This window comes from Microplitis demolitor, chromosome 1, assembly GCF_026212275.2.
Source record: "Microplitis demolitor isolate Queensland-Clemson2020A chromosome 1, iyMicDemo2.1a, whole genome shotgun sequence".
Lineage (NCBI taxonomy): Eukaryota > Metazoa > Arthropoda > Insecta > Hymenoptera > Braconidae > Microplitis > Microplitis demolitor.
The window spans coordinates 20,994-39,038 of record NC_068545.1 but is presented as its reverse complement, the minus strand read 5'-3'; the positions used below and the strand labels follow the sequence as shown (position 1 = coordinate 39,038).

The following is an 18,045-nucleotide window of genomic DNA, read 5'->3' as shown; positions in this document are numbered from 1 at the left end:
CTACATCAAAAGATAAAAAATATGATTAATTCGTTAACAAATTTGATAGCTATTTTATTATTTAATTTAAAACACAATATTTACTAATTTGAATAAATTTATGACTAGAATTTCACGTTAAAAATTTGAATTATTTGATATGTTAGTAAATTCATGTATCGAAGAATACTAAAATTATTAAAATTACTCAATAACCATCTTACTATTATTATTATTATTATTATTAGTATTATTATTATTATTATTATTATTATTATTATTATTGTTATTATTATTATTATTATTATTATTATTATTATTATTATTATTATTATTATTATTATTATTATTATTATTATTATTATTATCATCATTATCATTATTATTATCATTTTTTTTAATCAGTCAATAAAGCCATAAATAAAAGTTAATATTTAGTTATGTTTAACTATACACCGTGTTAAATTATACAAGTGTCACTGTTTATAACAATTAAAAAATATTGTGTTTCGATTTTATTACTTGTAATAAAGATAATATGAATAATAATAATATTGTTATCTAAAATACGTTTGCTTTCATAATACAACGCTTACTTTTTCAACTACTCGTTCAGGATTTATATATTTTTAAGCTTGCGAAAATATTTATTTAAATTATCAGGGTGAAAAAAAAAATAAGCAAACAGTTTTTAAACAATTTTAAGTTTAATAAAAGGTTATCTTGATAAATTTAATTAAGGTAAACAAAGTATATTTGCAGTTTTAGTATACATAATATATCTAAGACAATTTATATAAATGACCATTGTTATAATAGAAAAGGAATGATTGATGATAGTTGATATTATCTACAACTTTTATCTTTCGGCAGGTTTAATAATATGTTAATTCAGTTGATTTATTAATTTTATTTAATTCCCATATTAATCAAGAATAAGAATAAACATAAAATTGTTGATAAAGGGCAGTATTGAAATACGTCTGTCTTATGGTCACCTACAAAGTCTTGATGTAATCATTAATACAACAAGAATGAGGTAAGTGGATCTTAAGTCTGAACTAGTACCATGTTGCATTGCTGCCGGATTTTCGCCTATAACAAAAATAAACAAACAATTTAATTAAAATTTTCTTCTTTTTGTTGTTGTCGTTGTTGTACTTTCCCTTCTTTCTACTTCTGAAATGTAATTCGGAATAAAGGTATTTCGATAATTTTATAAAATACAAGGATTTCTTTGAAAGAAATTTTTCATTCTAACTGATAGAAATATGAGATTCAATGTATAGTAGAAAAGAGTACATAGATAAGAATGAATCAAAAAACAAAAATACCAAGTAACTGAGATGTTGTGAAGATGAAATAATATATTATTTTAAAATATACAAATAAAAAAAAAGTTATTTTGATGTATTTGGTAAGCGCTAACGCAAAAAATATGTATTTTTAGCGACGTGAGACTTTTTAATTATTTCATATTTAGATAGTATTACATGGTATTTTTGTTTGTTAATTTCAGTATTTTTTCAAAAAAATTATGTTTTCTGCTATAAGGGATTAATGTTAAACGTGTACTTGGCGCGACCTTACAACAGAATCTGTTTTTAATGGGATATAATTACACTCATATAATACAAGATGAAAATTTTATTTAATATTATATCGTCATTATCAGTAGTAAAGCGACTAACTCTAACAAAAAAAATTTTTGAAAATAGTTGATGCTGTGAGTCAAATTCCCAAAATTTCAAGTAATTCCGAGCTCACCAAGCTCAAAAGTTTTATTATTATTATTATTATTATTATTATTATTTTGAGCTCTCAAATAAATATGTATATATATATATATATATATATATATATATATATATATATATATATATATATATATATATATATATATATATATGTATATACTGCTTGTCTTTCTATACAATAGAGACCAGCGATAATCTTATTTACATTTTATCTTGTTTTTATAATGGACCCTACATTCATATACTTTAATACACAAATATGCTGTATACATTATATATATATATATATATGTGTGTGTGTGCAGAGCCAGGAAAGATCAAGTTGGCAAAGAGCCAACGGACCCACCGCGATTACGATTGTTTATTGCCCGTGATAACGATCAACTTTTGCCGAATGACTAGTACAGGATAAGTTTCACAGGCGCGTATTGGACCACGACCGGGTCAACACCGATGAGCATCTTATCACAACATTGGCGAACAAAAATATTGCAAGAAAAATCACAATAATTTTAGAAATTTTTTAGTGATTTTTGCAAGGCTGTAACTTCGTAAAAAATAATCGTAGCGAAAAAAAAAAGCATTTTGTAGCTTGAAATCTCTAGTTTCGACGCATTTTAACTAAAATTTTTTTAGAGCTTCAGCTATTGCACAAACTTGAGAAATACCGCGAAACAAAAATTTTTTCAATTTTTTCTTTTCTTTAGGAGAGTTTTTTTGAGAGAGTTGAGCCCTTTCGATTGTCACCAAGAACGTTCAAATCGGTTCATTCTATCCAAAGATATCGTCGGACAGAAATTATAATTATTCAGTGAAGGTATGTTTTACCGGCTTAAGAAATTTTCATCTCTTTGAGCTCAAAAATTTACACGTAATAATGTTTCCAAGCTCCCTGAGCTCGAAAACAGTGGGAAGTTTTGGGGCTAGCCGGCAGGGTCAGACGGTTTTCAGTAAAATATGTACAAAAATCGACCAAAACTTAGATATTGAAAATATATTTTTTATACATATTTTCTATACACTAAATAAAAAAAATAAAGGAACAAAAAAATTTCAGAAATATTTTAGTGATTTTTGCAACGCTGTATTTTTCTGCAAAATGATCGTATCGAGATCTTAAGAAAATCATTTTAAAGCTTAAAGTCTCTGGTTTCAATATTTTTCGATCAAAATTTTTTTCGAGCCACAGTTATTCCGCAACAATGAGAATTGTGGTGAGACGATAATTTTCGAAATTTTTTTACTTTCTTTTGAAAGTTCCAAAGGCAAAGGAAATTTTTTTTCAGCTAAGCCAATGCAAAAATCACTAACAAATTTCTAAAATTTTTATGTTCTTTCAATTTTTTGCGTTAGTGTATGTTTTTGTTGTATTTTACTATTACTGTAATAAAAAAATTGTTTATATAAATAATCCCAACAGCCACTAAAATTGGCGATTTTTATTAAATTTTCCTTATTTTGATAAGATATTGTTTATATTTATATATCTTATAATTTGCCTTAAGCAAACGTCATTTTTCACAAGTTATATATATATTTAGAGATAGGTCACGTGCAAAAAAGACTGTATGCAAATTGAACTGTCAAGTACCCTTGGGAGATCCCTTGTATTCTATATAGCATATAGTACATAGCAGCCCAGTGCAGCTTGTGCTAACTGCGTCTCACGAGATGAGAAGAGGAGCTTTTGCAAAACTTTTCACGCTTTCTTCTATACTATATACGCTGCAATGCAGTATAGTGTGTATGAATCTGCATGAGAATTCACGAAAAAAAAATTGTGTACTTCTTGGCACTATATATATTCTAAAAACAAAGATAATAAAATACAAATGAATGGTTGAGATTTGAAAAATATACATATCAAAGCCTATAAAAAGGTTAGAATTTTTTGTCCTTGTTAAAAACTATTTTTCACCGTATACTCCTGCTATACTATTGACTAATACGATATAAACGTAGTGACAAAAAAAAAAAAAAAAAAAAAAAAAAAAGTATTAAGTGTGAAAGAGAATAGTCGAATTCCCAGAAAGTTAGGAAAAGTTGAGGCTACGATTATTAACGAGCAGGGCGTGACATTCTCACGAAATAACCCACATAACCTCCACTTTCCTGTTTCAACTCGTTTTTTCTTTCTTTTTACTTTTCTCTAGACGTAGCAGGATATGTAAGTTGTACTTTGTCGCTCGTTATTTTTGCCTTTTTCTTCTTTGTATACATATATACATATATACTCGTTATTATTTTTCTAGTCGTTGTCTTTGTAGGCATTAAGTAGGCCAAGAAGTTCCTCATTTTTATGAACGAGCTTCTATAAGTTTTATCCACTTTATTTTTTAAGTCATTTTCATCTTTGTAATTTTCTCATCTATCAGTCACACTATTTTTATTTCATATTTTTTTCTTTTCACTGTATTCTTATGTTAAAAGTTGTACTAATGTCATTTGAATGCACTGAGAGTTTTTTATTCCACAGTTTATTTTTATGTTTTTATTATTTTTTCTTCTTTTCTTTCGTAAGTTAAATAGCTCAAGTCAAGAGTTGACTAATTATAAAATTAAAAAATACTCAGCAAATTTTTTGAAACGTTTGTTTGAGATAATATCAAAAAGTATTATGTATATTTATTATCATTTTAATAATTGTTAGTATATATATCATCTTCATTGAAAGTTATATATAATTTATTTGAATTTTATAGTCTTATAAATAGTTGTATATTTTAATTAAACTATGACAAGTTTATTAACATAGTTTGAAGTAAAGAGCTTTTATTATTGCTATATGCTATTATGCGCTCAAGAAATTATCTGCTTGAATACATTCTTTTTTTTTCTACTTTTTTTTTTTTAACTTAGTAATCAAGTATACTACATCAATTACTTGATCCAATTTTTAACGGTTATACACTCATGTTATAATATCTCAGTGAAATATAAGTCTTAAGTCTTTATTATATGAGTTCTGGAAAAGTATTTGTGTTGTGATTCTCATTATAAATTATTAAGAATATAAAACACTACTTAAATAATAATATTATGGGTATATTATTTTTTAGCTTTTAGACATAAAGAGAGCTTTTACGATAATTAAAGATCATAACTTAATAACAATAGAAGTCAATAAACTAAATTATTGAATTTAAAAATACAGCAAATTTATTAATATAATAAAAATTATATTAAATGAAATCATTAAAACTATAAAATTCACATTATGCTTACTGGGATTAGAATATTATGATTTATAAAACTCTAATAAATATCAAAAGAAAGAATGAGAAAAAATTTAAATTCTATTTTTGCTGGAAGTAATACTCAAAAAATTTAAATAATAATTTTCCATTGATTCTTAAATAAAAAAAAAAAAAACGAAAAATAAAAAAAAGGAAAAGCATAAAGGTCGTTAGAAAGTAGATAAGAAAAGTAGAGAGTGCAAGCAGATGAACTTTGAGGCTCAAGGCGATATAGTAAAAGATGAATTAATGGTACAGTAGTAACAAAAGTAAGTAGATAAAAAATAGCTTGTGAAATTCGCAACCTTACGAAAAGATAACAATAATAATTATAGTTAATTTATGCATATTTCAACAAAACAGTCATATTTTATTAATATATCTGTATTAGGGTGTTTCAAAAAAACAAAAAAAAAAACATTTTTTTTTTATGGTGTACAAAAATTGAAAGTATAACTAAAAATAAAAATTTTGGCACCAATCCAGGCTCACAAGTTATTTTCATTTCGATGTTAAGCTTCTAAAAAAATAGATTTTTGATTGATTTTAAAAGCTTGACATTGAAATGAAAATAACTTGTGAACAATGCGGAATTTCGAAAAACTTTATTCATAATAATTTGTAAGGAAAGGAAACAGACTTTTTTTTTGTAGAGCGTTCAATTTCCTACATAAAAATGTATTATGCATAAAAATCCGTTAATTAGTTTGGGAGCTAGAGAATTCTAAAAAAAAAAAAAAATTTTTCCCATGTTATTTAAATAGAAAATAGAAAAATGAATTTAGGCAAACCTTAATATCATTATGAAGAGCCTGGATTGGTTCCAAATTTTTATTTTCAGTTATACTTTTAATTTTTGTAAACCATAAAAAAAAAAATTTTTTTCTGTTTTTTTGAAACACCCTAATCTGTATATTATGATAAGAGTTGTTCAGCTTTAAATTTCAAATACTATTACAGTCAAAGTAGACAACAATGAACTTTGGTATTATAAATAAAACCATTAAACTTTAATATTAAGGTACTCAATTATCTAATATCTTAATACATTTGAATTAAATCATACCGAAGCCTATTCATATAAAAGAATTACCATTCATTTTATGTTGATCAGTTAAACTCAAAAATTTTTATTTCTTTACTATTTATATCCCCCTTTAAATTTTATCAAAAACGATAAAGCTAACACTTAGTACTTTTTAACAATCCCAATGCTATACTTACACACGGTTTTGAGCAGGATATACTAAAGATTTACGATTTGTGCCGATGGCACTGATGGTTAAACACTTTTATTTTAACAAAAACCAAAAGTAATAAAGGTGATTAAATGGTCAAAATAAATACATAGTTGTGATTTTAGTATTATTATTATTATTATTATTATTAAAAAATATCTTTTATATTTTAATTTCTATAGAACCAATATATATATATATATATATATAATTACGTTTCCACTATTTATTGTTTTTGTATTTGCGGCCCTTAGGGAATATATATGTCTCAGGACCGATAAAACTATTAAATACATAAATAAATAATTCTTTTTTCTTTTTACTATTATTTTCGTTTTAAAAAAATTAAATCCGCAAGATACTTAAAGCTGAACAAAGTGATATTAATGAAATATCAATTTCCAAAGTAGCAAGTACAGTGAATACTAAAATGTATAAAAAATAATATGAAAGATCGATAGTATAATAGTCGCTCTTTTAGACAATCTACAATAACAAAAACGAAAACAACAAAAACAACAACAATAACAATATCTATTATAATGTCATAAATATTTATCATATTTATCATTTTTTCGATTGATGATCCTTAGGGGGCTACGGCTCTAGGATCAGGTAAATACAAACAATAAAAAATTGGGAGATGTGCATTGATTGGAAAATATTGAGTGCCAACAACAAGTGTGAATAACCTTTTAAGAGAATCAATTGCTCAAAAATTCACAAGACTGGAAAATCATATTGCAGTCGCTTTTACCTATCAATAATCGGAGATCTAATACTGACTTGGCTTTTTATGTTCTACTATAATCACGCTCATTTCAAGTTCATTATACATTCGCCGCTTCACCTTCTTTATTATTATTATTATTATTATTATTATTATTATTATTATTATTATTTTATTTTTATTATATATCAATATAAATGTGTGTTTATTTTCAAGAGATTGCTATTTAAATTGTATCATTAAGAACTGTGAGGAACCCACACCTGAGGCAAAATGGTCTATTATTGAGAAAAAAAAAAATTTACTAATAATTTTAAAATAGCTCGCACTGTCCAGGCTGACCAACTTACCTCATCATTGTTTTTTTAAATAAAAGGATAAAACGATTATTTAAGTAAAAAACATGGCAATGGAAATACTACATTCAAGATGCATTATCGTTGATGTTGCAATACAATAGTTACATACCGTTAAGTACATGGACGGAGACTGTTGTTGCAGCGACATCCGCTAGAGCGCAGCTGTAGTTTCCGCTGTCTTTCTTGTTGGCATTTGCAATATACAGCCGCGAAACCGCCCCCTCGGCGCCCATGTCAGTCTTAACGCTGAAAACAGAAAACCGAAAACGGAAAATAGAAAATAAACATATAAGAATTGCTGAGGAACACAGCTAGTGAATTGTGTCCTGTATTTGTTGGGAGAGCAGATAATAGAAAATGTTGGAATAATATAACAATGGACCAACTCTTAAAATTATTGTATAAAAAGAAAACAAAACAAACAAAAAAATGATGAAGCATGTAAATTTTAGTAGCAGAATGCTATAAATGTCTTTTGGCAATAATTGATTTAAAATCATGGATACTTAATATATATATTATTGACATTAACCCCAACAATCTTAAGTGAAGATAAATTTATTAGATGGAAAAAAACAGCTTCCGTTCAAATTAGGTTTTGTGTGCTTTCTTCATGTTTCATTTATAAGAAACGGCGGATTTTTTTTTATGTCATCATTACTCCTGGCAAAACTTTTCATCATTTTTACAATTTTTTTTTTTTTTTTTTTTTTTTATGAGCTGAAAAACCCATGACATTTGTTTACCTATGCATTTAGACGGATAGATAGATAAACAATATAATTCATTTGGCCATAAAGCCGAAACTTCTTGCGGTCATCAAAAGCCAAAAAAAATTTTTAATCTATTTAATTTATAATAATAGCTGGTTAATCAAATAAGCAAATAAATTTTGTTAATTGGAAAATTTCAGAAAATACAAATTTAATCTAATGTAGGTAGAAAATATATTTTCAGTAAGCTTTAACAATTTGTGTATAGTAGAAGTAAGTATATTATTAGTATTATTAAGTACTGTATCCAATGTATAATATTTGTTTAAATATGTAATATTGATGGTCTTGAGGGAGTCTCGACTCCAAGATCAATTAAATTTATTTATCTATCTATCTATATATATATATATATATATATATATATATATATATATATATATATTTTTTGTGTTTAGTGCATTCAATTGTAAGACAATGGATGTTGACCGAAATAACGCATGAAATAAATAAATAAATAACTATTGGAAACAAAATTAATCAATTAATCAATATAAAGAGTGAGTTCTTAAATATTTATTTCAATATTAAGTTTAATAAATTTTATTTTATAATAAAGAAAAAAAAAATTATTTTAATGATGACGATGAATAATATATGAATAAAAAATTAGATATAATATTATGTTAATGATGTACTTTAATTGGAGAAAAAACAAACTTAATATAATTGTTACTAATGGAAAGTCAAGTAAGCGTAAAATTTAACGAATTTACGAGCCTTGAAGATGAGTTGAGGATTCCTACTGTTGTATCCTCAAGTACTGAATTACTGAATAACGAGGAAGAACGTTAAGCATTTTCTTCACTCGAGAGAGTTTGAATAATTTATTTATGTTTTTTTTTTTTTTTAATGTTATTTTATTCGAAGCAAAATCTTTGGCACACAAGTAATTATAAAATAAATATGGAAAGGTATTGAAGCATACGTGGATAAATATAAACATGTTTGACCAAAAGTTTTTTAAAATCTAATCAGTTGGTTTTTAAATAAAATAAAACAATAATAATAATAGAAAAATTTGTAAAATTTTATTCGATTAACATTTTTTATAATTACAAGTTATACTATAATTTATGATTAATGTATAAATTCAAGTCATAATTTTAGGTAGATTTTTTTTAAATCTAGGTATTGTATTTGTCTTCATGGTCGATTTTTCAAGAAATTTTGTCATATCCTATTATAATTGGTTGAGTAGAGTTCAAAAATATCATTCGTTGAAAAATTTATATATATATATAAATATATATATATATATATATGTAATAGAACCGAGTTTTGAGGACACGATTGCGCCTACAATTGTTATCGGATCCTAATAAAATTCTCCACACTTATTCTATATGTTATTATTGCGGTTAAGTTCGAAGATGGGCTAATCGGTTGATTAATTTAGAAGTTATGGCTGTTTGAAATTTCTACGATTTGATAATTTTAATGAATTTATACATCTCGAATTTTTGATGAATTGTATAAGTTTTCAGCGATACATATTTTGTCATGTACTTACGTATATTTCCGTTTTTAACCCCATTTACTCAAAGCCAGTTTGTCAATCCGAGATTTTTGTAATATGCGATTAAATTAGTATGGCTCGTACATTTATATATAAAGATACAAGGATACTAATAATATTTAAATCGAGGATTAAGAATCTCGAGTTGAAAAACTGACCTTCAAAAATTGGCTTCAACTTTCGTAGAAATGAACACGGGCCTCCTTCGTTTTGAATTACGCGCGACCTACCGAAAAATCAAGAGGGTGCTGAAAATTATCGAAAAATCTACCTTACATTCTGGCTGCCAGATGGAATTTTGCAAATATAGAAATGTAATATATAAACGAAAACATAGTAAAGTTTTAATAAAACGAAAAAGTAATGTATGGGAAAGATGGGATGCAATGCTGCTATTATCGGTATACTTTAAATGGTGCCTAAATTCCAAAGTACCACATTACCACGGCAATATGTATGTAATCCAACAGCAGTTCATACGTCTCTTATATTTATATATATCTACGTAAACCTGCATACCACAAATTCAATTTTTTTCGTTTATTTTTATTTTTTTTTTTTTAGTGGTGGGAATTTAATTCTGACCATACTTTGTGTTTATTTTCTACTCTCTCTCTCTCACTATAGTTGTTCTTTTTTTATTTTGTCCGTCTTCGAAATTCATTTTATCTAACACTCATTGGAGTGAGATTCATTCTGAAAGGGAGCTTATTTTAGTATAAAAAAACTTTGAATCGAAGTAAATGTCGTTCAATTATGTAAATTTTATTTAACTACTAAATTAATATAATGAATTATTAAATTTAAAAAATCAACTTTATTGAAATAATTAAAGATAAAAAGCAAAATGTGATAATTACATATTTTCTTGTATATAGAGATAGATTAACTATAATAGTGATTTAATTGGCATTCTCGATTCTACTGAAAGAAAATGACTTGCGTTGAAATTTTTCGTCAATTTTATTCAACGCATTGAAAACAAACCGAAAAAAAGCGTCTTTGATTTTATTGTGTCATAAAATTTTACTTTCATTAGTTGTAACAACCCAAAGTTTTATCGATTGCCAACACTAAATGAGAAAAAGGTTATTTTATGTATTGTGACTATATCTATAAACCCAATCTTCTAGAAGCATTTTTAAGAAGGATAGAAATAATAATAATAATAATAATAATAATAATAATAATAATAATAATAATAATAATAATAATAATAATAATAATAATAATAATAATAATAATAATAATAATAATAATAATAATACCAAGAAAAAAATCTGAACAACGGTTGACCCTGTAGGGCAGTCCCACAACTTCTCGCTGTTTTCAAGTTCCTTGAGTTCGAAAATACCTTTAATCTAGCAGGAAAAACTCGAATAAAGTCCGGAGGAAAAAACTTATTTTCGGGCCGACGAAACTCGGAGTTTCGTCCAGCTTCGTCCTCTTGACACTGTGTGACCATTTTTACCCACAGTAGTTAATAACTTTGCCCCTTTTTAAGAATAACGACACTCAATACTACCATTCTTAGTTAAGCTCCAAAAAAATTATGTTTTACATCGAACTACGAAAATTTAAAAAATCTCAAATAGATAACATAAAACTTTCAATTTCAGTGTACGATTAGTATTGAAAAAAATTTATAGATTTGGGCGGAGCCAAGACTTAGAAAGAGTCTATACGATCATAAAAAGTTGACGCACGCACAAACACACACACATTTACATACAAACATTTGGACATAATTCTGAAAATAGACAGAGTAGCTTTCTAGGACCTCAACATGTCGATACCCGATGAAATTTCGATTCCCGAAAATCGGGATAAAAACAATAACTTTCCAAATTTTTCTAAAATCGTCGATTTTCTTAGCGGGAAGTTGAAAAAAAAGTTTTCTTTTAAAGTTTAAAAATAATTAATTATTTTTAAAATGAATAAACGTCATTTAAAACTTTTTAATCAACAATACAAGATTATAATATGAGTTATTAGTTATCAAGTTATATAATAGTAATATTATTGTAAGAAAAAAAAAATATTGTTTTTTTTTTATTTTTATTGATGAGGTAAATAATAATAAAAGTGAATAAAATAAACCTCTGGAAGTATCTTTGAAATCAATAAAAATAACAACTAAATTTTTATCTACAGTATATAAATACATATATACGCAAAGTATTGCCTGCTACATCCGCTTATTGTAAACATTACTCTACTTTTTTCTGCATTCGTAGTTGATTTGACTTCTTTTTTTTTTTTTCTTAATTTTTTATTCTCCAGCTTATCCTTTTAGTCCGTCGGCATTTGCAGAATTTATCAATTCAATTTTTTAACTTTTGATGGAGCATATATCATACGCAGAGTTCTTTTTTATATTTAAAAAATATATTATTATACATAATTCACCAACTATTGACAGATAATATTTCTATTACATCTGTCTGCATCATCGTTTAAACTTTAGGTACAATAATTTCTTTTGATTTGATTTCATAAGCTTTATTAAATGAGTTATTTATTACTTTTTTTTAACAGATTTGTTTTTTAATTAGCTACATTAACTTGAATAACATTAAAACATTAAATTTGACTAATTGAATAGTAAAGTTTTATTAAGTAAAAATTTACATCCTTGCGCAACAAAGTTTGTAATGAGTAATGACATAAATATTTTCAATTTTCTTCGAGTAAATTGTCAAGTAATTTTATATGAGGAAAATCATGTGTTTTAGCTAGTATTATAAAAAAATTTTTATGTGCATAACTTGAAAATAATTTTACTATTACTACAATTACGATTATTCATGTATTTTTCATAAAACTTAAAGTCAATATTTTATTGTAATAAATCTAACTAAAAATAAATGAAAAATAATACATTATAATAAAGTTGAGAAAAATAAAAAAATTATATAAATTGACAATAGTAGGTATGGTTCGGTTAAGCAAACGCCAGTGGTATTTCCAGATCAATGGATAGATTCAAAGAACTGAATCTGATTCCAATTTACTGAAAATTATCGTCTTTCGTTGGACTTTGAGAGCACAGCAAGAAACAGAAAGAGATTAAATATCGATTCAGTAAGTGCCAGTACTATTCTATTTCTGGTGTTTCTCAAAGTTAACCTCCGTTTATTTATCGCCGTGCCAATAGGTCATTCAATTGATTTCTGGTTGTCATGATCCGGCTTTATACGAATGAGTCAATCTTATAAACTTGTATACCATTTTGTTGTTTACGATTTTATCGGTTTGATGTTATTGTAAAAATTTCATTACAATTTAGTTGAAAAAAGAGTAAACGATAAAAATTTAAATTATTTACTAATAATAATAACTACTTCAAATTTAATAATTATGTTGTGCAACAATCGTATATTTATTGTTAGTAAAAATTAAGTGTATTATTAAAGTTAAATTTTTTATAAGTATTGTTTTATATTTTATTTTAATCATTGAAATATACTTATATTTTGATTATTATTTTTTATTGTTGATTTATTGTTATCTAATGATAAGTAGCAATCGAAATTAATTGACAAAGTTTTAGTTCTTATAAAGACAATGACACGCTTGTAAAAACTATAACTCCTACAACTCTTACAATTCCTACACTACCTATAACAATAACAACAAAAAAAAACAGCTACTACAACGATACTACTTGTATGATGGTAATTCCTGGTGAACCTCTAATATCTTTTCTATATTGTTTTTAAAGTTTCAGTTAACCTTCGTCCCAAATTCAAACTTTAATGATGGTGAGAATCAAAGTTTTTTATAGAAAAAATTTTCAACTATGTAAATTTTTTTTTGTTAATAAAATATTTATAACTACGAGTTTAAATTGCATTAAAATTATAAAAAATGACAGTTCAATAATATGTAAAAAAAGAAATAATAATTATCATTACTCGTGAATTGTTTAAATAGCCGTATATATGCGTACTCAAATTAGCATTAAGACGTTTATGTAGTTTATATAATCCAAACTAATGTCTACAGTCAATAGCTTTACTTGTGCGAATAGGTCTAAAATAAATCTAAGGTTAACGTTGAGCTTAAAAGCTCTTAGAGAGGCACTTGGTCGCTGGACATCTCAAAGGCGTTCGTGTCGTCTACAAAATCTACGACTTTACTACTCTTTTTCTCTGGTTATATTCATATATATATATATATATATATATATATATATATATATATATTACATTACTGTATCCAACCGTTCTATTCATTATGTATTTGTCACAGATATCGTCCTTGATAGATGTCATTTATTTATTTGATGCACTTAGATACATCTGTAGAACATTAGATCAACATACAAATTTCGCAATTTATGTGGAATTCAACCTTCTCGATAACCGTAAGTCTAAAAATTTTTTTAGATCAACAATATAAAACTAATAGGTACTGCATCTAATTGCAACAAAAAAATTTTTGATAATTTTGTTTATTTTTTAATGTTATTTTTTTTTATACCTCACAGAGATAAATTATCTTATACTAATATTCAAATTGTAATTTTTTTTGCTAAATAAAACACTGATGTTTCTACTTAAAATTTTAATCTACTTATCATATTAATACATCACTATTAATTTCATGACATTTAAAATTTTTAAACGACTAACGTATTACACTATTTTTTAGCTTACACATTATATATGTACAAAAAAATAAAATGGTTGAAACAAATAACTCATTATATATGAAACAATTTTACATTATTACGAATACAACTATGATTCTCTTAGACAAAGTTATAAATAGCTGTGATTTTTTTTGCTGTCTCTTATTTGTTTTTGATTGCAAAACAAATATTTAAAATATGATCCTGTACCAAATTTTTATTTTGCATTTCGATTATCTTATAATGAATTGTAAATCATTCGTAGGCATAAAAATAAGTAAATTTAATCGCTCGAGATGAATAATATTAGCATCTCACAGTAGCTCACAACGTCAAAAAGTTCCTCTGAAAGGTTGAATTTGACAAAAAAACCTTTGTTTTTCATCGAATTGACTATATGAATTTCGGTCCATTGGAGAGATTGAAAATAAATAGAAAAAATCTCATTTGTCGAAGATTTCAAAAATTTTGCGGCACTAGGTGAGTCACAACACCTTACAACACCTCACAATACCTCACAACACTAAATAGGCCCTTTGAAAATAAAATTTAAGAAAAAAAAATTAAGGATTTTAATTTATTAATTATTTTAATTATATAGTATATATAGTGTGCAGTATTATACGATGTCACGAAATGAATTTTGAATTGTTAAATGTGCACATTCAGTAAGCGAATAATTTGCTGATACCACATACCCGAATAGTCCAATCGAGGGAATAGAATATATAAGCTATATAACTTGCCCTCCTTCTCCTTCGCTTTCTGAAATTGCCTTTCATTTGATATATACAGATCTATATACAATGTAGATATGTATGTAATCATGTGAAAGAGAGTATAGAATAGAGTATAGTAGGGTAAGTAACGCTGATACAGTTCAACGAAAACTCCTTTAATAATGTATGGTTGATTTATTATAGTTCAATTGCTTGTCGTACGCAAAAAGCTTATTTGCAAACATTTAACACTTTGATAATTAAATTTCAAATATTATATTAATTAATACTTTACTCACACATATCTTCAATTAATGAATCAATCCTTGTCCATTATAGTTTAGTAATAATCTAACAAGTAACTAATAAGTGAGAAAACGATTATATTATTATGAATATTAACCAAAATATGCAAAAAAATGTTTCAAACGTATAAATTTAATTAATTACTGAGAAATTAAAAAATTTTTTATGCCAGTGAAGAGCTTATTTAATTAATGAAATATATGACTTTTTTTTATCTTATTATACATAAAAAAAAATTCTCATTGTCTATTCAATTGTCAGTCAAGCTGTGGCGTTAAATCTTTCTGTATCCGTAAGCGATTTACTCATGCAAATTTCCGAGATGCGGTCGCTTGTCATACTAAAATAAAAAAAATTTTAATTAAATTAAATAAAACAAAGAAAAACCATTAAAATTTATCTATGGCTGAAAGACATATGAGTATAAAAATTTGTAAATATAACGAAAATAAGAATAAAAACAAAATTAACATTTAATATTTAATTTCAGTTCAATTTTATAGATAGATAATTGAAGTTAACTTTTTATAATTACAAGAATACGTTAATCAAAAAAAAAAATTGTATGGATATATTCAATATATAAAATCAAATTAAATTTAAATTTTTTATTATTCTTAACAATGTCCAACAATATTGTCAGATAGTTATATATATATATATATATATATATATATATATATATATATATATATATATATATATATTATTATTATTATTATTATTATTGTTAATGGAGTTACACTTTTTTTTTCATCAAATTCTTCAATGTTTTATTTTCCAAGATACAGAAGAAATATTTTAAAAAAACAACTTTTTTTTGTAGTTTTTTTGAAATGTGTTTGAAACACCTTGATCGATCGATTTTGAAATCTAATCAGCACGAAGTTGACGTAACTCTTGATCTTGATCATTTCTATCAATTTCTGTTCAAAAATATTGAATTTATCAAGCATAATCCTGAGCAAAGCTTGAAAAAACAATTGTTATTGATTATTTTCAGTTTCTCAGATATTATTACGAAACCTGACTTTTTTCGCGCTGGAAGAGCTCGACAATATCAATGTATTCAAAGATATTGTTGATCTTAAAGAGGTCGAACGTGGATTGATAACAACGTTTCAGATTTGTTTTTTTTTTCTAATGCCTACTAAATATTTTTTATGTCAACGTCATTAATTACGTTACATATATAAACAAAGGTCTAAAAATAAAAAATAATTTATAAAAAATAAGTAGTATTTAAAATATTTATTTTAATTGAAATTTTGTATTTTTTTATCTATTATATAGTTGAAAAAAAAAAAAAAAAAACGATACATTTATTAATTTAAAATCTTAATTTATAAAAAAATAAATTAAAGTTAAAATAAAGAAAAAAATTATATAACACTCATACTTTAGAAGTAAATTACATTAATGATAAGATATAATAATAATTAAAAAAATGTTGCTAGTTATGGAACAGCACATTGGTTAGATGGTATATGGTAGTGCGGTACATGGTATTACATAGTATTTCATTTTGTGGTATCTGTACTCCTCTCTGACTCTACCCAAGTAGGACGTACGTTTCTGCATTCTACTATCTTTTACTACGTAATAGTATAAAAGAGATATTTTTGTATATATATAATCCTTACAAGCAATCAAGGTGAAGAATATAAAACGGACAGAGTCAAGAACTGAACAACACATCTGAGAGCTTGCATGATATAAAAATTTTTCCCATAACAGTGCACACTAACGAATCTCTAGCTTGTTCCTACCAAGCTTCAAGTATGTTACTATGTTACACCAGATGCCACATATTGGTCCATCTGCGCAACTCACATCGATATACAAGCACATGTCATATATGTATTTACATATTATATGTATAGCCAATTGGTATAAAAAATTAAAATAAAAAAAATATATATAGATGTTATATTTTACAGTCTGCACAATCTTAAATAAATAACAGACACATTTATTATATAATTTTGATACTTGATAGTCCAACTACGCGACATTTGGCACGTATCAATCTGACCGCAGTGGTAGCACCTTGCCCATAACGATATCTAAAATTTCTGTGTTACATATCAATCGTGCTGTCATGAATACGATAGTTTTCGCGTCATAATTTATCGTATACATAAATTTTTGACAATTAAACATCATTACTGACAATTTATGTCATATATATAAAAAATACAATTATTTCAGTATTATATATATATTATACTCAATAACTTGTTAAATCGTCGATAATAAATATTAATTTTTTGACTACATCCAATTTATTATCGATTAATATTTTATTTAATATACATGTAATAAAAAAATTATCTATATTATTAAATAATAATTTTTAATTAAAAAAATTGCTTTTAACAACAGTAACCTTTAATAAGCAGTTAACGAAATATTTATGAATATAATTGGTCGTAGGTAGTTTATATTATTATTATTTCTATATGTGTATATCAGTAAGAAAGAAATATTTCATTAATTATCTTAAAGTGCAGTCTTTGCATTAGACTTTTGTAAATTATTACTAGTTCCTTGGCACAGGATAACGTAGCAGACTAATGACAGTGACCTAGTCTTTTGTTCGATATAAAACAAATTACATTAATAAATTAATATTACTTCATCTAACTTTGCATAAATTGAATATATATTAATATTTTTAGTATATAAAATTTTTTTATCAATTTATAAAAAATTTTGAATATGACTTAATTTTTAACCCAAAAATCATAATCTTCTAATACTATAAGAATTAATATTTCAGTCAGATAAAAA

The 18,045-nt window shown here is 25.3% G+C and overlaps 1 protein-coding gene across 4 annotated transcripts in view; it reads right to left on the bottom strand.

Moving 5' to 3' along the window:
• Window positions 1-729: 729 nt before the first annotated feature.
• Window positions 730-18,045, bottom strand: part of LOC103575552 (peroxidasin) — a 36,615-nt gene continuing 19,299 nt past the window's right edge. For all 4 annotated transcript variants that reach the window (XM_053742934.1, XM_008555393.2, XM_014440901.2 and 1 more), the window contains exons 8-9: window positions 7,409-7,545; window positions 730-1,074 (exon numbers count right to left, since the gene is read on the bottom strand). In XM_053742934.1, coding sequence (XP_053598909.1) covers window positions 974-1,074; window positions 7,409-7,545 — 238 coding nt within the window. In that variant the 3' untranslated portion in view covers window positions 730-973. The remainder of the gene's footprint in view (window positions 1,075-7,408; window positions 7,546-18,045) is intronic.